Source organism: Trematosphaeria pertusa (genome assembly GCF_010094035.1).
Source record: "Trematosphaeria pertusa strain CBS 122368 unplaced genomic scaffold BU26scaffold_23, whole genome shotgun sequence".
In the NCBI taxonomy this organism is placed as follows: domain Eukaryota; kingdom Fungi; phylum Ascomycota; class Dothideomycetes; order Pleosporales; family Trematosphaeriaceae; genus Trematosphaeria; species Trematosphaeria pertusa.
In genome coordinates this window covers 114,696-137,016 of record NW_022987234.1, presented here as the reverse complement: position 1 = coordinate 137,016, position 22,321 = coordinate 114,696, and the positions used below count along the sequence as shown (strand labels likewise).

The 22,321-nt window shown below is 45.8% G+C and overlaps 2 protein-coding genes across 2 annotated transcripts; one reads left to right on the top strand and one right to left on the bottom strand.

Moving 5' to 3' along the window:
• Positions 1 to 2,621: 2,621 nt before the first annotated feature.
• BU26DRAFT_511299 (uncharacterized protein) lies at positions 2,622 to 3,341 on the top strand (the record flags this gene model as incomplete). The annotated part of the gene is made up of 3 exons (XM_033827288.1): positions 2,622 to 2,719; positions 2,954 to 3,103; positions 3,134 to 3,341. 3 exons carry the CDS (start codon positions 2,622 to 2,624, stop codon positions 3,339 to 3,341), a joined length of 456 nt encoding a protein of 151 aa, XP_033676511.1.
• A 6,095-nt stretch (positions 3,342 to 9,436) lies between these two features.
• On the bottom strand, positions 9,437 to 9,938 carry BU26DRAFT_571662 (uncharacterized protein; the record flags this gene model as incomplete). Its single annotated transcript, XM_033834168.1, has 3 exons — positions 9,437 to 9,541; positions 9,657 to 9,743; positions 9,801 to 9,938. 3 exons carry the CDS (start codon positions 9,936 to 9,938, stop codon positions 9,437 to 9,439), a joined length of 330 nt encoding a protein of 109 aa, XP_033676510.1.
• Between the last annotated feature and the right edge of the window lie 12,383 nt (positions 9,939 to 22,321).

Here is a 22,321-nt window from a genome sequence, read left to right as displayed (position 1 = left end):
GCTCCACGCTCTTAGCATCCCATTCAATCCGCTTTCCTTGCATTACTCGCTTCCTCAGGGAGTTCAGCTTAGTTTCGCTTAGCACAGGTGCCTTACATCAAGGGTCACGTTTGTCTATTGATTACCCTTGTGTACGACGTGGCCTTCACGGCGTCTCGCGGGCTATCGGCGCACCTAGGCGCCGAGCTTGTAGCTAGTCTCATTCAGCTTCCAGGGATCAAACCGGCTTCTCGTACTTTATTGGCCTCACTGCGCGCGCCGCTTCTTACGGTCTTGCTACCTGGTCCATGGTGGGTGGACTTTCCGGCGATCGCGAGAAGGGTCGAACTGGACAACGTGATCCGTTGAGCTTCCGATGAGGAGCGAGAGCGTGCCTGAATTAACTCAGCAGGCTATGCTGCACCAAATCACTGTTAAAAGTCGAGCTGTGATGCGAATAGGGACTAGACGCGCCTCGCGAGTCCCTAAGGGGAGTCTTTCGGGTCGGCATAAGGTAAAGAAAGAGGCGACCTGTTACTGAGACAACCTCTACGGCCTCGCCGTCGCCTTACCCTTTGTTCGTTTTGGCTAGGCTAGGTCCCTTAGCTATACGCGCTACTTCTACGGGGTTTAGTTTGAGCTGAAGACTCTGAGGCCCTCCTAGTCTTTATACATGGTTCCATGCTGGGCTCGTGACATATCCGATTCATCCCACGGTCTGCTTCGAAAGCGAGCATGTCTTCGGGGTCGTAACGCCGCCTCGCGGGATTCTCGCTCCACTCCGACATACGCACTTGCGCATGGCTTTGGTCAATTAGAGACTCCCCTAGAGATTATTAAACCCATAGTAGCAGCCACTAAGGATCAACGGCGAACTCGTTGGCACCAACTCGTCAAAGGTTGTTTATATACGCTAGCTCAGAGCGCGTCGAGAGAACGTAGTGTACCAAGGTCACAGAAGCTCTATATCCGTGCACAAAGAAGCGGTTCCGTTGGGGAGGCTATCGCCACGTTAGGACAGAGTGCCCACGCGGGTACACAGAGCATCGCACTGGCTCCTGATAATCTGAGCAAGAAGCTAGCAACGCTCTTTCAGAACCACGTCGAGAGTCCCGCTCGCAGTAGTAGCACAAAGGTCAGTCGAGCAGATGAGACGGAGTGTAGTGAGGGAGTCGAATTAATACGCAAACGACACGAACATATAGATACCAAACACCTTCGTCTAACATGTGACCAGTGCCTGTCTTTAGCGAGACTGTGCAGGCTCCGGCCACTTTACAATAGGCCAGTGCCGCTAGCCACCAGTCCTGCCCTGCGCCTGCTCACCGATGGCTCCTTTATAGCTGGGGGCATTTGAGCCATGAACCTGTCCAAGATGTGGGCAAAATGTAGCTCGACTTCGCTGACTAAGCGCTTCTTTGAGACAAACATCTTCTGTGAAGTCTACATCTCATCTCCATTATTAACAACGTGAAAGCCGAGAAGACGCCGTTTCCATGTTCACTGCCAGCTGCCACAATGGCCTCGACCCCGTCTTAGCTAACACTACAATATCAAGCTGAGCAACGTTCCATTCCTCCTTTTCTACCTCCTCTAACAGCACCGCCCCCACCTCCGCGTACCCTTTGGTGATGGCGCCGGTATTGATACTCCCACAACCTCCCTTGTCTCTGTGCGCAACAGTTCCCTGGAACGTGACAAGCGACTTTAATACCTCACTGACATTCACGGCGCACGCGAACCTGTAATAGCAAGGCTTAAACGCATCCAGTCCTCCTTGACAACTGCTCAGCACTGGAGTAGAAAAAGGAAGGGGCAGGTCATTCCCAGAAACTTTCCAGGATTACGAGACAGTTGGGCGAACTCTATGATGTAGAAGCCATAGTAAAAGGGGCGCGAACCCGTGAGCACGCTTGAGAATACTACAGTACGCCCGTGTATCCTTCAGCATGCATGCGGATACTTCAGCATGACTCAGCACATATGCTCGAGCCTTTGCGCGCCTTGAAGCCGGTGTCTCTGTACGTAGGATTAAGGTCTAAGGGTCGTCTTAAACCAACGACGGAGATGTAGCATGGATTCAATCCTAGAGATCTGTCCATAGAGTAAAGCTATTTGCCATCAATGGCGTTGTAGCCAGATGCGTAGCAGACGTCGACAACTATCATGTATTAATCAGAGTAAACCTAGAGTTCAGGGATTATATCTTCGGCGTATGGCATGAGGGGCGATTCCTAATTGTTAATGGCGGATCTTTATGGTTCATGGATGGGAGTGTGGCTCGTAGACAGGGGTGCGGCTGGAGTGGGCGGTTGTAGGCGTTTAGGATGCGTCGGTTGGTCTAATGTGTGTCGATAGGAACGCCGTCGCTAGCGGCTGTATGGGGGACGTAGCGGATGGCAAGCCCGGGCGCTCGTGTGCGGATTCTGGAGTGCCTGCTTGCCAGCGTAGGCGAAGAAGAAGAATTAGGAGGGTTAACATTCAGGCAAGCAATCTATAGCAAACGATACCCCTTCTCCTCGTAGCGTCCGAACATTCCTACAGGTACTTAGCTTACCATAATCACTTTGTTTTGTACCTGGTTCGTCGACGTGAGCATATGGACAAATGTTAAGCAAGCAGCTTTTGAAAACGCCCAATCTATGGTCAGTGCTAATCCTGCAGATCTTAGTCTCAGCCAGGCGAGGCTACGCGCGTTGGGTGATAAGGGCTTTGTCCTGCCAGTTTGCGATCCGCAGTGGTATGTGGTGCATGTTATCTCATTTCGCGATTCATTTTTTCGACTTCGCCGCAGAACAGCCGCGTCAATATATCGATCTCACACGTACCCTGTGAATCTGTGACTTCTCCAGCGAACCGATAGTTCAGGACATCACTCTCGAACACATGTTCAGTAGCGGCTCTAACCGAGCAAGCATACCCCTCTAGCTCCCATCTATCGCCTAGCAAGGGGCACAGAACTACCAGTCGATAGCCGGCAGCTGGGTATTCAAGGACTCAGCAAAAGCTTCCTTACCCTGGTTCTGGTTTTTCCATCTCGGGGGGCGAAAAGATGGGGAGGCTTCGGGGAGAGAGAGCTACGACGGTGCCATTTCGGAAGCTGCTCATGCCCTTCCGCATCGAGGTATGGACGTATCCTGACTGTCCTTCCTAGGGGGGCTAGGAGAGGAGTTGAAGAGGATGAGGTGGAAATGGAGAGGGAGGTTGAGGAGGAGGCTGAGGAACGACGTCTTGACCTAGAGCCTGCTCAACCGCCCTTCCCAGTGGGCAGGGAGAAGGAGGCGAAGAGGGCGGCCACCAAGAATCTAATATATTTGGTGAAGAAGGGTCTGAAGGAGACCACCGCGGACAAACTTAACTAGTAGAAGTAATCCCAAATGGCCCTCTCGGTACATATTGCGAAATAGATATATCTCGAGGGCCCAGCGTAGTTGGCGGCTCCGCCAAGTCCGCAACCACTCGCAGTTGGCAGGACGGCTCGGCTTTATCGAAGGTCCTCACGAAGTCTTGTACTGCGATACTATATCCTTCTAGTGCCGAAATGGAAGATGCTTAGTTGTCAGAACAACAGTCTCGGCCCTAGAGTGAGTGACGATGGGGCGGATAGCTCGACTACTTTTACAGTTCTGGTTTCGACGCCCGCGTTCCACGAGTCCTGTACCATGGCGACGTCGTCGGAGGGCGTGGGAGACATCCCGCGTTCCTGTTGGGTGCTACGAACGCGGAGTAGCGACGGCTTTGGCCCGAAAGGACGTATCCTAAGCCAGAACAGGCGCGAATCTGGATGTAAGAAGAATCCAGAAGCCGCTTGACCTCACTTGGGCATACATCGACCTTCACATGTGCTGAACGATGAGCGGGAAGCCGAAGCTAGAGTGGGCAGGTAAGCTTAACTCACGTATCTGGAAGACGTTTATAGCCTCCAAGGTGTACGTTGCTCTTCACGTGTGCTGAACCATGACGAGTGCAGCACCGAGGACGTTTGAAGGTCCCGTGGGTCCGGAAGACACTCCGCCTCTCGATGGGGCCCAAGTTCCCATGCGTGAACCAAATGTCAGTCCTGCCTTGCTGCTAAACGACATGCGCGAAGTGGATGATGGTGACCTCAAAGGCTCAACACCATCCTGTGGCGCACTCTCTTTCTCTCCTGTAGACGACGACTGAGAGTTCGACCTAGGTGGTAACAAAAGAGTCTAATTAAAAGCTCCAGCTCGAAGAACACTCCACTCCTGATGTAACAATCACCGCCAGCCGCGAAAGGCGAAGGCGAAGGCGAAGGCGTCATAGACCACCGCCTTGCAGGGAAAGCTCTCACAGGGCTAAATGGCGCGCCGAAAACCGATTGTCGTATGCCCTCAGTATGGAACTAGCTGGGCTGGCATCTTTCGGCTCATTACTCCTGCCCGTTCCACTCCCGCTCTCCATCAGAGAGGACAACGAAGACAAAGGCTGCATGCTCAAGAAGGCTGACATGGTCTGACCCTCTGCCATCATCTTATCGAGCTCCACTTGCAGGTCCGCGCCAGCACGAATTTACCTACCCCGCCGGAGCAGCAACCCTAGTACTCCTCTGGCACCTTGTGGAGGCGCCTGCAGAGCGGGTCGAGGCCGATGCGAGTACATCTTTCATTGTAGAATCTTCATATACTTCTATTATGCTTGAGCGACAACAAATCTTCTCGTACGACGCTCGCTCAGTCTGGAAAAGCTTCCTCGTTTCCCCGAAAACTTCTTCTTTTGGCCTGCTTACTTCTAAGGTTATGCCCTGCATGTAGCTGTGGTGCCGGATCAATGGCCGAAATTTGGCCAACAGGACCAGGTGCCGGCGCAGAAGGAATACACAGAGGCACTGAGCCAGAGATTGGGGTTGGCATCTTAAAATTCACACTGGGCTCATGATGGTGCTGGCAAAAGCGTGGTAAATGGCAGGGTGTAGTGGACAGGGTGTTTAGGGCGAGGACGGTGAATGCGTCCTGGAAGGGAAAGACAGTAGAAGGAATAGCAAGCAGCAGTTCTATAAAGACGACGAAGCAAACGAACGTAGAAACCAGCGTAGAGCTATTTAGTAACAAAGGGCCTGCGAAGAACGAATAACGAGCTTATAGGGCAAAGAATGGATGAAGTAAAGAGATAAGGGTCGAAATGGGAAGAGTGAGGAGGGTGAGTGGGGATATGGAAAGCCAGACTCCGAAGATGAATAACTGGGGGATACTTGCTGCTCCGTGTGCCGGGAGAGCTACGTCGCGATAGCCGTCCCTAATCCCTACAGTCTTACTTAGCAACGGCACTCAGCGTATAGACCCATCGCATCGGCGTAAGGTACGTTTAGGTGAGGCGGCTTTAGATATCCCAATCGCTTGCGGTCCAAGCTCGGAAGAACAAAGGAGTCGTTGAACTGGACCGGTATCCACCAGGGAACCAGGTATCCTGGGGGTTATTGCACATCGTTGTTGGCCCCGCGCGTCTCACGGGCTTCGCAGTGCTCTTTCTGCGGACACGAGACTCTAACGGGTTATTGAGAAGAGCTACGTCAGGTTTTCGGTGACCCATAACTTGGCGAATTTCGAGGACGCCGAGCTGAGGTGTGCTCTACGCGCATGACCCGAAACCGCGTAACGTATGAACACCTATCTGGAACAAGTTCAGCGTCGCCTGTCCATAAAGCTAGCCTTTCCGCCTGACCCGGGAGCTTCTCTGGCTTGAAAAATCATTGGAATAAAGTCACCTGGCGAAAAGGAACCGGTAGGAAAGAATACGCAAAACGAGGCAACCAAGGAAACTCTGCGGTCAGTTTCCCTCCACATTGAATGCTTCTCGACTCGTGGTGCGGCGAGCTGGCGGGATACATCCAACCAACGTATACCCACAAGCTACTGATAAAGCGACATATCGAGCAATGCCTTCGCCTGAGTAACTGCTCAGTATATTAGCTCTATAAGGATTATGTGCGCGGCTCTACTTGTCTTTCCGCTCACCTAACCGTGACTGCCACCAAGATGTAGTTACCACAGATTCTATCGCTAAGCTCCAAAGTCGACGCACTAGGCATGGAAACGCCACCGCAAACGGTGTAGTCAAGGGTGCTTAGATAGAGAAAGAGCAAGTGGTATAATCCAGCCCAGGATGCTAGCAAGTTAAACTACAATGTCGAACTCCTTCATCCAAGTACGATTGCAGCTGCAGCCGGAGCTAGATCTTATACGCCCTCTCCTGGAGCACCAGCATCTGTCACTGAATGGATCTCACCGCTCGACATTCACCGCTGGACATCCCTCCTGACCCGGCTATGATGGCCTTACTAGAGGAGCGATTTTAGAGAGCACACTAGCGTAATGTTGGAGGAACAGTGGTTTGGCGGCTATCATGTGCATCGCATGCTCTACGTAACCCTGAGCTTTCAGAGAAACTGGCGTTATTCGACCAGGGCTGGTAAGGGAAATGTTAATTCATCACCCTCATTCCAGTCATCCAAATGAGTGGACCCAGCTGCTCCCAAATCGGCTCCCACTCTTCCCTAACATTCCTTCCTTCTCTTTCTTTCTTGTAACCGAAATTGGAGTGGCGCAAATGGTAGGAATGTGGCGTCCTCATCCCTTGTCTCTTGCGGGAAGCAAACGGCCACCCGCATCTAAATGTATTGGGAGAATTGCAGAGTATTGAGACATGAGTTGATTGATTGAGAATACGAAAAATATGGCTATATATATACATGACCAGGTCACGTGAAGTAGTCACCATATCTGGCAACAAAATGCCACCGTGAAGCCCCCTGTCTTGAGACCAAACAGAGGTAAACCGTCGCCGCCCCCTAAATTAAGATCATACCCGCTTTTTTGATGCAGTTTTTCTTTGTTGGGGATATTTCTCATTTAATCTGCCATGGATTCTGGCACGGTTAATTTTGAGGGCAGCATTTTTCGAATGCATATAAAGGGCGACTTTTCTACTTGTTTCTACATCGCAAGGATTGCCCCCGCTGGGTTTCGACAGGTCTGCAAGTTCGCAGTGGGAGAGACTGCTGGTGAAGCATACATCTCGCTGCCTTAGACTCTGCATCGGGATCTACATCCATCCAACTTTCTTTATCTCTGGCACTTAAGACCCCACTATCCTGTTCATCAACTCCTCACTTCAGCCTCAATCATCTGGCATCCTATATAGTCGCTCCTCTTATCTCCATAATGCCCCCGAATTACCTCATCAAGGCCTTCTTCCTTCTCTTCCTCTCTATCACCACCATCGCCTTGCTCAACAGCCCCACCCTATCCATGCACCCATTATCTGCCAACCTCACCCTCCTCTACCGCACTGCATGGGCCGTTGGCTATACTGCACACATCGTCTCGCGCACGGTGAGCATGACCTGTGCTGCTATCAGCCTATTGCACGCACGGGCTGCAGCGGTAGCCACTGGGCTTAACGACGGATGGACAGCTTCGATTCGCGTTCCGGGGTATTGACTGATGCTGATAAGCTTCGACGATGCTTCCGTGGCGGTGCGTTGCCTTCATGTCTATCACGGAGAGATCACGGACCAGGGTTGGGAGGCTTTTCGTTGGTTGGTGGTAGCGGTAATGGCGAATATCTGTTTCCTGGTTGGTTTCTTGGAAGTAATGTGGGTTGGCAAGGTTGCATGTTCACTACGCCCTCGTTTTTAATACTTTTCTTCTTTTCCCTCTATTCTTTTCTTTTCCCCTCCACCCCCCTCTAATGCAGAGTAGACTGCGAAAAAAGACATAGCTTCTTTACATGGATACTAGGTATCAATGCGCACAAAGCTTTCATGCTGCTAAATTAAAAACCCAAGCAGGGCCGCAGATACTCCTTCTGACGATAGGGAGGCTATGTTTGGGGAATAATCTATTACTTCAAACAAGAAGGTCTAGATTTATTACAGCCAGCTCCAGGGTCCCGAGCCTTACATTTCAGTCAACACAAGTTGGTCAATGCTATTTATGAGAGAATATCCAGCGACTAACCAACCCATTCACTCCATAGTCGTGGGATAGACTCCCGCATCGGATGGTGTCTCTTATAGCTCGTGTGCGCAAACGACGTATGCGTCGACTTGCCCTGGAAGCCGCGGTCCAGATCCCAACCGACACTCCTTTCTTAACGACTCCTGCGGATAATGGGCAATCCTATAGGCGATGACGGCGGCTCACAATTCAGCACAACCACAAATGCTCTCATTCCTCTCCCCACCCCTCCCTGGCCCTGGAACTGCGGTAGACTCCTCAGTACAGTCTCGCACCATGGATTAATAGAAGATCACCATTCCGCTATTCCTATGAAGGCCTCTCGTAGCCGTCAGGCTGAACGGACAGGACAGCAGACCCAGAGCAGCCCCTCCCCATTCCCCTGCGACTCAGATTCAAGTCATCTTCAGATTGAGAGTCAAGATCTATGGCATTCCAGCCTTTGTCATGGCGAGGATGCAGGCCATTCCCTATCTCACTCAGAACTTGAGGGTACCAGTAGCGCTGACATAGTTGGCGAAGGCATCACAAGCACGAAGCCTGGCGTATTGCCTTTAAGACCCGGAGCTTGAAGCCAGAGACCCGTTGGAAACACCACATATTCTCGAGCACCTTACCATTCATAATTGTAACATTCAGATAGAGTAGGCCTAGGGTACCGCAGCACCATAGCAGCCAGATCACATTGGCGGGAAATCCGGTTGGCAACGGGTCGAATCCGCGTTTCCGGGCCCCGACGTGGCTCAAAATCTTCGATCACTGGTCCACGTGCTTGCGGTTTCTACAGGGACCCTTCTTTCTAGTATTCGCCCTCTCCCAGTGCTGCCGCGCTTAACCGCTTTCTCTGCATCGTGCGCGTTCTGACAGTTGGATTAATGCCTTTTGCTATCAAGCCATGGATATTCATGGCGGTGATAAAAGGTTGGAAAAGGCACTATCTCCTCCCAACGACGTAGTATAATGGAGCAAACTGGGAAGTAACAAATGGGATAATCTCACCCGTAGGATGCCACCCCCCTGAGCTAATTCATTGCCAATGCCATATAGATAATGTTCAACCACAGTTTACTATATAGATCTAAATGTAAACAGCTAAAATATAAAACTGTACATGCTATATCTTGAAACACTTAGATATACGCTATTTAAAATAATTAGTAGCTTTTCATGTACGTTGGCGATGAAGGTGTTTTTGGTGGGCATCGGCAATGAATTAGCTCATGGGGGTGATGCCGCACACGAAATGTCGACATCGAAGAGAATATCTAGAGTAGGAGTGATCTGCAGACTAGCCTTAGATAGTTGCTTGCGCTCGCTGCGCGCTTAGCGCGAGTACTCGTGGTTTGTGACTAACATAACCGCCCCTGGTCCCTGCCTCCATTGGGCGCGCGCATCTATCGGCATTCTGTTTCACGCCCACAACACAATATCGTTTCGAGGACGAGCTCGACAGAACATATCATCCAGTATGTGACAATCTACGTATTGGTGGCTATCATGAGCTTCCTGAGCTTCTCTGTATCAGTGACTGTCGTTGTAATAATGCTCACCATGGTGTCCTTGGTTAGGTTTGTAGGGTGTCCCTGCCCATGGTGACAGTTAGCTAGACGACCAGCTTTGTAGAAATAAGCATCATGATAGATAGGATACACCTAGTCCCGGCGCTGTAGATCTAGAGTGCGTTCCAAGCATCTTTACATTATTAGACACCTCTATGTTGATTAGCTTCCGCTTAGCTGGATGATATGCGTAATCGTAGTCAATGGCATGTTGCACATTACGCACCTAGTGTCGCTATAGTTAGTATTAAGCATAGATCTTTATAGAGGACAGCTCGCCTACCTGCCCCTTATCTTGTTCCTGGCTGAGATCGCTATCGTGTGCGTGATGGTCTTCCTTAAAGGACTCCTTCACAAGGGCGACAGTTGTCGAGTTCCTCCACGCGAGGGTGCTAGCCACTACTGGTCCAATAGTCCACATTGGTCATAGCCAAGTTTTCGTTGAACCCTCTCGCGCAAGGAGGTCTGGTACAAATCCCGGATTGTGGTGTATTGATTGGACGGTGATACGATGTTCGATGGCTTGGGGCGGCAATGACGAAGACTTCTGAATAATAGGAGTCGCCTCAATGTGATGACCACGCAGCCACTCTCTTCTAGAATCCAGGTGTTGGTTAAAGTCGGCGCGGCTATTTCGTTCCCAGCTCTCTACTCTCGTGCCTGTTCCGGTCTTGTGCTTACCAATGCAGGTCTCGTAAACTAGGTGTTGGGTCACCAATCAGTTCACCTCATCTCCACAGCTATTTCATTTGGTAAAGGACGCATCCCAGTCTCGCTAGCGCAGGTGGGTTTGCAGCTGGCATTTTATCGCTGCCCTAGGGTGCCATAATTAACGTATAATTTTTCTCGCCCTCGCTAAGCTGGTTTCAATCCTAGTTAACCATCCGGTAAACGCAGGCCCAGTACACATGGGGGATCCAGCGGTAAAGACCGGAGGTACATGCAGACGCATCGTGGCAGCTACCAGTCATGTTAATAAAGTTATACCACATGCCATAGGGCTTTAGAAGGCCGCATTTTTGTGAACAAAGTGTCTCGAAACATTCGTGCTTTCAGCGCTTCTACCATTAGTCAGTCATGGTCTGCTTGCTAACAGTGGCGCGAAATAGTGGAAGAAACTTTTATACTTCATCACCAACAATATGCAGCCATTATCTCCGCAAATCCTCTTCGGGATGCCGATATTACATGTTGCTGGCCATACTTGTCACCGGGAATCGCAGTCCGAGTCTTAGACACGATGTGTAAATCTTTCCTGGTAGCTTTCTGCAAGTTTTACTCATTCAAGATAGTCAGTCCAATGTAACGCCCTCCGCAGCGTCGCCAACTCGCGACACCGAAGGAGCTTACTTATGCAGCAAGAGAGCACCTAACCCATGCCGGCGACTCTCACGTTCGGTGTCGCTAGTTGGTCGCGTTGGCAGCAGTCCATTTGGGTAAGCCGCTCCTTTGCTTAGCATTCCTAGGGCATGGTGCAGAACTTCTCTCCTAATACTGTAGAAAACGAGCTAAAGCATTGTCGAAGCGCGTTAGTAATGACTTCACCCGAAAGAGGAGGAAATAAAGAATAGCTAGCATCTGGACGTTTAGGAAGAGTTGTTGGGAAGAGTCGCACTCACTGCGCGCGGTCGCCTCTCCCTGTTTCTTGCGCGAGACCGCTGAGCGTGGTTTCGGTGCTTTGTAATGCAATAAGACAAGCGTGCGTCAAAGTGACGCTCACGATAGTGATGTTCGGCATCTATGCCCTGGTGTTCGGAGCCATGAATTGGCAATGACGACCCTTCCCTACCTGGCATGGAGTCGGCTGTCGTTCCGTCTGCATAATGGACGAATTTCCACTTGCACCCGATACAATGTGCTTGATTCCTCGAGCTCGCCCACCCTGCTTGCTCCCGCTTGCATGCGGGGTCCTGGGTCGGGTTTTGGAGGCGCCTCAGGTAGTCAAAGCAATATTGAATGTGATAACTCTCCTCGTATATTTGTCACTCTAAGTAGCTGCGCCGCCGTTCATCTAGGGAAAGCCACTTGTGCAATCCGACGCACTGTGATTCTCTCACCTATTTGATTACCGTGCTTGCTATAAGGATCCTCATCTCCATCCGCCATAACTTCGTTAGATCTCGCCCTGATACATTGCACAGTCTAGGCCGCCCGACACGGCGCAGCGGACTTGTCGGAGCGGTGCTCAGACTACTCGAACCACTTGCGTTGATCCAATACTTCTCCCTAATGTTCACCTTCTTCTCACTCAACCTCTATAGAGAAACCTTTTCTCTTACTCTCGAGAGTTATTCAAATTCCTCCATCAAGCCAAGCACGCTATTGCTCAGCGATTTGTACGACGTTGGTATGAAAAAGATATCCTAGGAGGTGGTGGGGAAGAGAAGGGATATGGTACGAAGGCGATGTTGCAAAGACGAGTCGCTTAGCACTGCGCGTGCAGTAGACTGGACGAGAGACCCAAGTAGGTGCTAACGATGACGGTTGTCACCTCTCTTATCGACTAGGCAGAGGGGATCATAGCTGCAGTAGAACTTGTGAAACACGCTTGGAATTCTCTACTTAAACAACATGTTTAAGTTTGCTGGTCCAATTTGGATATACTATACTATCTCGGTCACAAACCCTCACTAAATCCGGGCAACCATAACTGGTGTACATGCTCGTGACGCTGTCGACGTTTAACGGCGCCGTGCGGCTGCGTCGTTTAGCACCCCAACGCCGGGAGAGCACTTCTTCGGCACAGCCTTTTTGGGCACTGGGAATTTGGCGGAACCCTCAAGGAAAGAAAAGATGAGCATTCACCTGTCCTCTTTTTCCCTTGTCTCAACAGAAGACGTCTAACGTAAATGTTAACCGTAGGGAGCCTATTAGTAGGTAAGTTGTAACGATGCGGCGTCAATGCTAGGGGTAATCTAGAAAAGCCCATGGGTGAGTGAATCAGCTAAACAGCCTCTCGTCTCGCATCGGCCTTTGATCTCCAGGATCGTTGCAGACACTTCGCTGACCCAGCCTTCGTACAAATCTTCCTTAGCGGGTAACACACCTTTTTCGAAGTTGCAACGCTTCCTTATAGTTTAGGCAGTTCGTAGTCTTACTATTGTAACACTTTCTATCCAAGAATACAGCGTGTTACTACAGTCCTTGCATTGTTTCCCTCGAAACATGTGCGCATACACCAGACCGGCCTGCGCAGATTTTAGCACGCCCTTCCGCAAAGAATCGAGCTCAACCATGGAGAGTATTGCATATACATGGACTTGGTCTAGTGGAGTTTCTTCGTTACTACTAGTTCGTAGGTACCTGTATAACTTAGTTATAATATATTGTGTGCGTGTCGTGTGTAGAAGTGGTGCGAAAGGGGAACCGTGAAAATGCGCTGGCTGCCTATTAACTTCATCCTATCTGCTGCCATTAATCGGCCATACGCAGCCAGATCCGTTAGATATCACAAATACTCAAAGAAATGCTCAAACATTCGCGCCCAGTGTCCACCTACCCTTCTCCCTCCTGGACTACCGACACTGCTGGCGAATGGACCCTATTTTCTTGGACCAATGGCGCACTTACGTCTACACCTTCAAATCGCTCTTCTAGCTCCTTAGCTCTCCCCACCATGCCCTTCCGCTCCATCCACTATATAAGCTCCACATCCATGGAGTTCCACTTGCGCTTTGCAGGAACACTGACATGTTCTGTGCTACTCCCCGCGCAGGCGATGGCAAATCCGCAAGCTATAGACGTATTGGGCAAGTAAAGAGAACTGCGATGGGATGAGTGATTGGAATCCGCCACGTGGTCGCAAGTCTGGGTCGCGCCCTAAATTAGGGTTGAGCAGAATCGTATTGCTTTGCTAAGGTTGAGTTGAGTCGCATCCTTTTTGGTAACCTCGCAGATATCCCAGCCTATATTGGTGTCTTGTGCAGCTGTATTGCAGTTCTGTTGAGGAGTAGTAGAGTAGCCGTTGAGTTGAGTTTGTGCCGGACTTGAATACCCGCCTTGTCCCATGATGATTACTGCGTTACTGCTGGCCTGCAGCCCCGTGATTTTGGTCGCCTACGTCTAGAGTAGAAACCAGATGACGGGACGTGGGAAGTATACCCAGCAGATAAGCGCAACGAGTGTATCTGACGCAGCCTTGAGAAAGAATGCCCCGAAGCGCGGGTTAGCAGATATGGTATTGTGGATGGCCATTAAGAGCCGAAGCATTGTGGGATGATAGATAGTTTGCGGAGGAATAAGAATGTATATTTGAACAGAAAGAAGTAGGATGAAAAGGAGAGGTTATATAAGAAATAGGCACTACAACAACGCTGTCTACTATGCAAAGCGCTTCTGGGGAGTATAGGCTCACACATCCTCATATAGCACCCATCCCATTTGCCTGCTCTAGAAGCAATGTCACCTCTCTATTACTAAGGACCTGTCCAGCAGACGCGTATAAGTAGAAAGGCCTAAAAGGGAAGCAAACTGCCATGGTTCAGTGGCCCTCGTGTGCCCAAGGGAGAATGGTGCGTGCTATTCTGATGGATAACAATTGCAAGACGTATAAACGAGATAAAAGATTGTTCTGAGTTGGAACGGGCGGAACGGATCGGAACGAAAGGCGGGATTGGCTAGCTCTTAGAGAGGCTGGCGAGTGTGAATCCCTCCTCGCAATACGCGCACGAGAAGCCGCACTGTGCGACTTATAACTCCTTACTGCATTACTCCTCCCACCCATCACATTACTGGGAGCTACCCTACCTTGGCCCAATTGCATGCCTCCAAAGCAATTCCATCCAGTAGTTTGGTGTACTGAGCCAGCATTCTATATCTTCCTCTAGCCTCCTTACTGCCCCAGGTAAAGGAGCCCAGCCACTTTGTGCGATGTAGTCCTATGGCTCTGGGCTACACCATCCCCTTTCTGACAGCCCATGCCGAGTCCACCCCGCTTGCGAGCAGCATATAATATGTAGGAGAAATATTGTCTGTTTCGCACTGTCTATCCATAAACCTATGGTTTGAGCACTTCAATTCGATCCAATTCGCTCACTTCCTCCTATCCAGAACACAAGCAGTGCAGTGCTGTGATCTAGATCCTAATACTCCAGCCTGTCGCCTATTGCAACCAGCCTCAGCCAAGCCTACCCCGCACAGTATCACGAAACTAAATCTTCTACAAAAGAAAGCCAAAAAGCATGTACCTTCGGAGAGCCTTATTAGCAAATTTGTTCGTTTGTTTGTTCATTCATTTGTGTGGTCGTGCGTTTAGCCGTTAATTCTGCTGAAAGAAGACCTAAATATCTATTTTCCTTACAAGGCATCGTTTTAGATGGCGTTTTGGGAGCTATTTCGAAGGCGGAAATGGGGCTATGGCACACAGTGGAGCAAGAAGGTGGAGGTGCCTTATTGGAAAAGTCGTTCGTTTGCTTGTTCGTACGTTTACATGCCTAGCTACCCGCCAGCCGGTTCCTATCCCGCGCTCCCGCACACGATCGCGGGATAGGGTTTGCTTTTGCCAAGAAGAAGGGATAGGAGATGCCGTATATCTGGCTCACTGGTTGAGGAAGTGGTTTGAGTGCGGAGCCCAAAAGGGTGCATAGAAATGGAATAGGTTTTGGGTGGTGTGTATATGCACCACCTTCCCACCCCTGTCATGTATCACTGCCTCCCCCGCTACACCGCTTATCCATACACAAGGGTCTACACTCTTGGGCGTTAGAGGCATCTTGATTGATTGATTGATTTCTCTCGTTTTAAGTCACCAACCTATAGAGGTTATGCTGACTACGCCTACGCACAAAAGGACTTAAAAGACGCCAAAATTAAGAGAAGGGAACAGGGTATCGCAGAACCACGGGCAGGTGGCATGAGTCGACAGAAAAGAACGGTTCAGGCGCGGATGAGGGCGTAGCCCACCGCGAACCATGGCACGAAGCTGCCAACGAAAAAGGAGCCCCAGAACGCTCCTCAACAACGACGATGGTCATCGAAAAGGGCGCAAACAACACCAGCAAAAGGGCTGCCATCAGTGAGGGCGGACAGCCATGAACGCTGCGCGCGAGGCCCAGAGGTATAAAACGGAGTCTCTTTCCACTCCCAGTCCACCACTTAGAGGCATCTTCGTAGAAGTAGAAGCTTCTCGCAGAGATCAAGTATGGGCTTTGGGTTATGTTGTATCTTGCATGCATGATCATGCCTCACAATATGGCTTATGTGTGTGTGCTGAGGTGGCAGATGTGCACGGCGTAAGTGCTAGTGCGGCACTCAATAGGGTTGGCTCCTTGAGAAGGTAGCGCGATTAGCCGGGAATCCTATCAGGACGCTTGGCAGTGGAGGGAAGAAATGTCCCACTTACCCAGAAAGAGGAAACAACGATGCTCGCAAAAGCCGGCTGCTCGGGAGGTAATACCGCGAGGTCTTGGAGAAATTGAGATGGGTGTTATCCATCGTGCAAGCCTAGTCGAGATATATACGCGTTCCGTGCATGCTTACAAATTTAGAACAAGCTTGTGGCAGCTAAACGTTTATGACGGCATTGCTTTTTGACCCATCGATAATGGTGAATTAATGGTCTGGGGATGGAGAAGGCCTGCGGCGTAATAGTCGACCCAATCCAGGCCCAAGGAAGGGTGACAAGAGTGCCCATTAGCAAGACATAGAAAAAAATCAGAGATGAACGCTCAAAGATGAAGCGGTGCGCCGATGATGAGGTGGTTAGGACTTATCGGGCACCGGGATTGGGAACCTTGGATGACTTCTAACACAATTCGCATCTTTTGTGTAAGCCCACTGTTCAATGCGCCAAACACTCTTTCCACCACCTTTAGCCTGCAGGCACCTCCCCCTGTTTTAATCGCACATATTATACCGATGGTACCAGCGTTCACATCTTTAACCCTGGGAAGGACTTGTTGGTTTCATGGGAACCTGAGGAGCGAAGGAAGATTCAAAAGATACAAACAATGATGAAGCTAAGGAGCCTTAACTGCGGAAGCCTAACCCAAAAACCCAAACCACTTAACAAGCAGGAGCTGGTGGCGACGCCGTTTTACTCCACATCGCCGCCGCGCCTGCAATGCGTTTGTTAGCCACGAGCTGAGCAGAAGCGCGATGGAGAGGGGAGATGTACCATCAAAGAGTCGGGACCACGAGAGCGCGGGAGCAGTTTGAGGAAAGAGAGGGCGCCACCGCACAGGCGGGTACCACCAGCTGAGAGATGCTACGCCCATGACGAAGCTATTGGTCTGGCGAAAACGCAGTGGAGAGAGAATACGTACTGTTATGGGTCCAAGCTCATGGGCAGCGGAATGGAGAGCTCACAAAGCGGAAGATACGTCCATTGCACCATATCTATGCGAGATTTCTAAGAAAGTGCTGGCCTGGCTGGAGGGGTAGATGCGAGCTTGATGTTTGGATAGCTCAGATAGAAGACATCACGTGGATGAAGTGAGGGTGACAATCTTATATTGCGGAAGTTCCTTAAGCTCCTGGAGATCCTCCAACTTCGCATCATATTCGAGGGTTGGTTGAGGGTATTATCTAGGGAACGGTGGATGCTGGCACTGATTCGAAGATCTAGTTCCTGTTTGCATTGGTGGGTTTTCAATACTATGGCGTCACGTCTTCACCAAGCATGCGGTCAGACGAGAAAAAAACGCTGTACTAGACACTGCATGTTGCAAATAACCTGCCAAACCTCCCCCGACGGAGAAGAGCATAGCGGAGTCGGATTAATAGGTGACGAGCCGTTTCTAAAGATATGCCGCAAGTTGACAGGGCGCTATATGTTCAAAACAGCGTTACTAACGCAGCAATAAGCGTATCCTTTGTTAAGAAGCTCGTTCGAGAATAAGCCCTCCCAGTTTAAAGCTTAGACCATAATCACTTCCATGCTGGCAAACTCGTTGCCGTTAGAAAGCAGGACGGCCAAAGCAGGACGGCCATCTTCGTGCCCTCGCGGCCCTCGCTAGGTGTAGTAGAACTTGCGAGTTAGGTGTGTTCACAGCCTAGTTAGAGAACAGTGCGCAATTTAGTAAGTAAATACCTTCCTCTGCTGCCGCTCCCGCTTCGTGATAAGGAGCCAGTAGAACAACTTTATAATAAGACTCTAAGAAGTCCTACGCATTAAGGTTTTACCGTGTTAAATTAACTATAGATTATTACTACTAATCTATCTATTACTTTCTATTTCTTACTTTTGTTATAGCTACTACTATTTCTCTATACTAGATTACTCTATATAGCCTATATTATTATTATAGATTCTCTAGATTATTATAAGAATATTATAGTATTTTAATAAGCCTCTAGTAAACTATTTATTAGCCTTCTATTATAGATAAGCTAGGTAGTATAGTTATTAAAGAAGCTATTAAAGTTAGTCTTACTTCTTTCTAATAAAGGCTAGGTTCTCTATAAGTAGAACTTAGTAAGGCTAACGTACTTTATAAACAAATACCCTACACAAACAAACGCCCTAAAAATGCTAAGCTAGGAAAATTAAAAGAATTTTCTTAAATAACTAAGCAAAACCTTAATATTTTTCTATAAAAATTTTAAATATATATAGAACTATACTATATATATGTTCTATTAAATTTATACTATATATTTTCTATTAGGTAAGCTTAAGATAGGCCTTTTTCTAAAAGTAGCTATTCTTAGAGTTTAAACCTTATAAGTACTAGTAGACCTTTATAATAATCTATAAAACTTTAAAGATATATTATATACTATAGTATAAAGCTGTCTATAAAGTTTAGTAGTGTTTAGCTTAGTAATACTAGAGATATTAGCTTAAAGAGTCTCTAATAAGAAGTCTAGAGGTTTCTTCTAGAAATAGATAGATATTACTAATAAATAAACTATATTATCTTTATATCTTATTCTATTACTATAATAAAAGCTATATATAAAGTTATACTTACTTTATAGTTAATATAATAACTATTTAAGATAAAAGTTTTACTATAAGTATATTAACTTACTTTATAAAATATCTATATAAATATAATATATTAGACTATAAAACTTTATAAACTATTACTATATAACGAAGTAAGTATATAGATAATAGTAGAACTTAATTATAATTAGAAAAAGATAAGTTAGTAGAATAAAAAAAAATTAGATACTTTTTAGATTCTTTCTTTAATATCTTTATAGCTATATAGTTCTAGACTACTAAACTTTTTAGAAGGCTTTATACTATAATATATAATATATCTTTAAAGTTTTATAGATTATTATAAAGGTCTACTAGTACTTATAAGATTTAAACTCTAAAAATAGCTACTTTTAGAAAAAGGCTTATCTTAAGCTTACCTAATAGAAAATATATAGTATAAATTTAATAGAAGGTATATATAGTATAGTTCTATATATTTTTATAATTTTATAGAAAAATATTAAGGTTTTACTTAACGTACTTTACTACCGAACGCCCCACACCACCGAACGCCCCACGATTTCTTGGCAAGGAAAATCAACGAAAATTAACCCGTTTTTCTTAAATAACTAAGCGAAACCTTAATATTTTTATATAAAAATTTATGTATATATTCTCTATAGCATATTACACCTTACATTAAAGTTGCACTAAGATATATTACGTAATTAAAAAGCTATACATATTTAAGTAACTTTTAAGAAAAATCTAGTTTACTTCTAGTTAGTAGTATTATATCTCTATAATAATCTATAAAACTTATAGTATATAGTGTATATAACTTAATAAAGAGTTCTAAAAAACTTCTATAGCGCTAGCTCTTCTAAGTATATCGTAATAAGAGATAGAAGTTAGAAAAATTTCTTCTTAAAGCTTTCTTCTTCTAACTATATATATATATAGTTAATCTAGCTATATAAACTTATTATTTAATATATTATAGTTAGTTTTAACTATATAGAGCTTATTAACTAATAATATAGTAGCTTTAAGTAGTTATTTAAAAGTAAAGCCTTTTTAGTAGTATAGTATAGAAAGATAGAAAGATACTAAAACTATTTTAAAATTATTACTTCTAAATATATAGAAGACTTATAGTATATATAGTCTTATAATATATAACTTTATATATATAATAGTCTAGTTTAGAATTTACCTTAGGTTATATAACCTCGGGTTACGTAATCCTATTACGTAACCTAGCCTAGCGCCTTAGCGCTTAGCACCTCTGTATATAGAGCCTCTTAGAGCCTTTCTTCTACTTCTTACCTTTAGATAGCTGAATTTAACCTAACCTACTCTGCTAGCACCTCTTATTCTTACAGCTTGTAGAGATAGTACTACCTATAGCTAACTTACCTAGCTAGGTGTTTAGAGACGCTTATAGCAGTAGAGACCGCGAACCTAGCCCTTATATTATCTAAAGGTTAATACCTCTTTAGCCAAAGACGGCGGCACAATATCTAGCTAAACTAAGTAGCCTTATTAAGAAGCGTTTACTAACGGCTATACCAAGGATTAGAGCTACAAGAGCCTAGTCGCTTACCCCTTAGCGCTGCATAAGACCTACTAGCGGATCTAGTTAGCGGTAGAAAGATACTAGCACCGAGCCGAAGAGAGCTATTAAGAGCTCTGTGTACGAGAGGACTTCTATAGAACTTCTACGTACGGAAACCCTCTCCCCCCCCTTTACGAATTATGAAAAATCGATAATTCTCTGCTCCGCTAGCAGAACTAACAACCTGCTGCTCTACTAGTAGCTAAATACCTTCTCTCTTCGCTTCTTTCTTAATTAAAAAGCTAAACAAATCTAAACACTATAGGAGAACCCTTGCGAAGCTAATTCTAAGGTAGAACCTTAGCTCTATAATACCTCTTTACCCTAACAGTTCTTAAATCTAGAGCAGCGAACCTGCTAGCAGAATATACTAATTAATATTTCTATTACAAAAACTCTGTTTAGCAATACGACGCGATAACTAATAAGAATTAGAACAATAACTTTAACTAGAAGCTCGCAAGGCTTCGCTAGAGTTTAGTAATACTAGAGCTATTATTAGCCTTAGGTTTGTTTACACTCTCTACCTCTACTAAAGAGCTTTAAGAGCTCTTTCTAGAAACACTAGCTAAAATTATTAATAAAATAGTTAGCTAATTATATATATAATAGGTATATAAATAATAAATCTATATGTATTACTAGATTGCTACTAATACTCTTACTAAGAGAGATAACGTATACGCGAAAAATCTAACATAAGCTACTATTCTAGCTAAAAAAAACGCTAAAATCTAGTAACTATAAGCGCGATTAACCTACTCTAAGAACTAGCCTACTATGCTAGTTTAACGCGCAACGCGTTTTCTTACAACACTAATTATACGCGATTTAAGCGCGTTACTACTAGAGAATTTAATTCTAGGTTCTTGTTTCTTTATATACTAGCTAGCTACGCCTTTAGTGTTATAAGCGCAAGAGAGCTAATTAACACGCTCTACTAAGTTTCTAGATCTACTATTATTATTAGATAGTAAGAGTATTACCTTTAAGTAGTAGAGAGATAGCTTATATAATAAACTTTAAGTAAACTAGAATTAGTATACTAGAGATACGCTAGAGAATACTAAGAAAACTATTATTACCTATATTCGCACGCGAACTAAAGAAGACGCGTACTAGACTCTATTAGTAATACTATAAATAATTAAGAATAGCGGCGTAGCGGTTTCTTATAATTATATTCTTAATTAGCTAGAAAGAAGCTATAGAGACCTATATAAGAGGCTAAACGCTTACCGTAATTTCTAAAAGCTTTATTGCTAAAGCGCTACTAATTTCGCCTACTTCTAGAATAATTTCTTCCGCCTTGTATAAGAGCGTTAGCTTCTAGTAGATTAATAGGTAGAGAAATTTTATAAGAAGCTACTAGAAACTATGTACACGTAGTTAGGTATATACTAACGTTAATACGTTAATAACTATAATTACTATATAGACCTTACTTAAGACCTTACTTAAGAGCTTACTCTAGAAGAAGCACGCGTTACCGCTAGAAAGACTAAAAAGCGTAACGCGATCGCGTTAATGCTATAACGCGCGCCTCTAGCTCTTCTAGGTTTTCTAGCACCTAATAAAGCTCTAGTAACCTAGAAGCTAGCTACCTATTTTTAATACTACTAACCTAGCTACCTAAGCCGTAATTACTCTAGAGCCTCTACTACGCAGAAAGCTATTAAGAACGTTAATCTAGAGAAGAAGCCTATAGAGCTTATAGAGCTGTAAGTACCTAAGAATAACACGTTAGAATATAAATCTAATAATTTAGAAAAAGCCTAGCTCTAGAAGAAGTCTTCTCTCTAGAGCTACTTACTAGAGTAATAAACCTGCGTAAAAAGCTATTTAGTAGTTCTACGTTTACTCTACTCTACTAAATATCTGTAAATAGTCTTATAATTAAGCTTAGAGGCTTAATTAATATAGAAGTAGGTAGTTACGTCTTAGTGTACCTAAAGCACCTTTAAACTCTTAGAAAAAACCTCTACGTTAAGCTATTGCGTATAGAACTAATCTCTCTTACTAGGTATAACAGACAACCTAATAGCTAGGTAGACAAATACTTTAAAGCTAATTTAGTACTAGAAAGCTACTAAATTTATACTTACTTTATATGTTATAACACTAGTCGCTATAACGTAATAATTAGTTATAAGTTACTTAAAGAAGTTAATATTTAGGTTAACTATAAGCAGCGCGTACTAATATAGCTAGATACTAATTAATTAATTAATTATAAACGCGACGCGTTTATCTCTATACAATCCCCTTAATCTACTACTAAAGCTTAAGTAGCTTACTAAGCTAATACTAATTA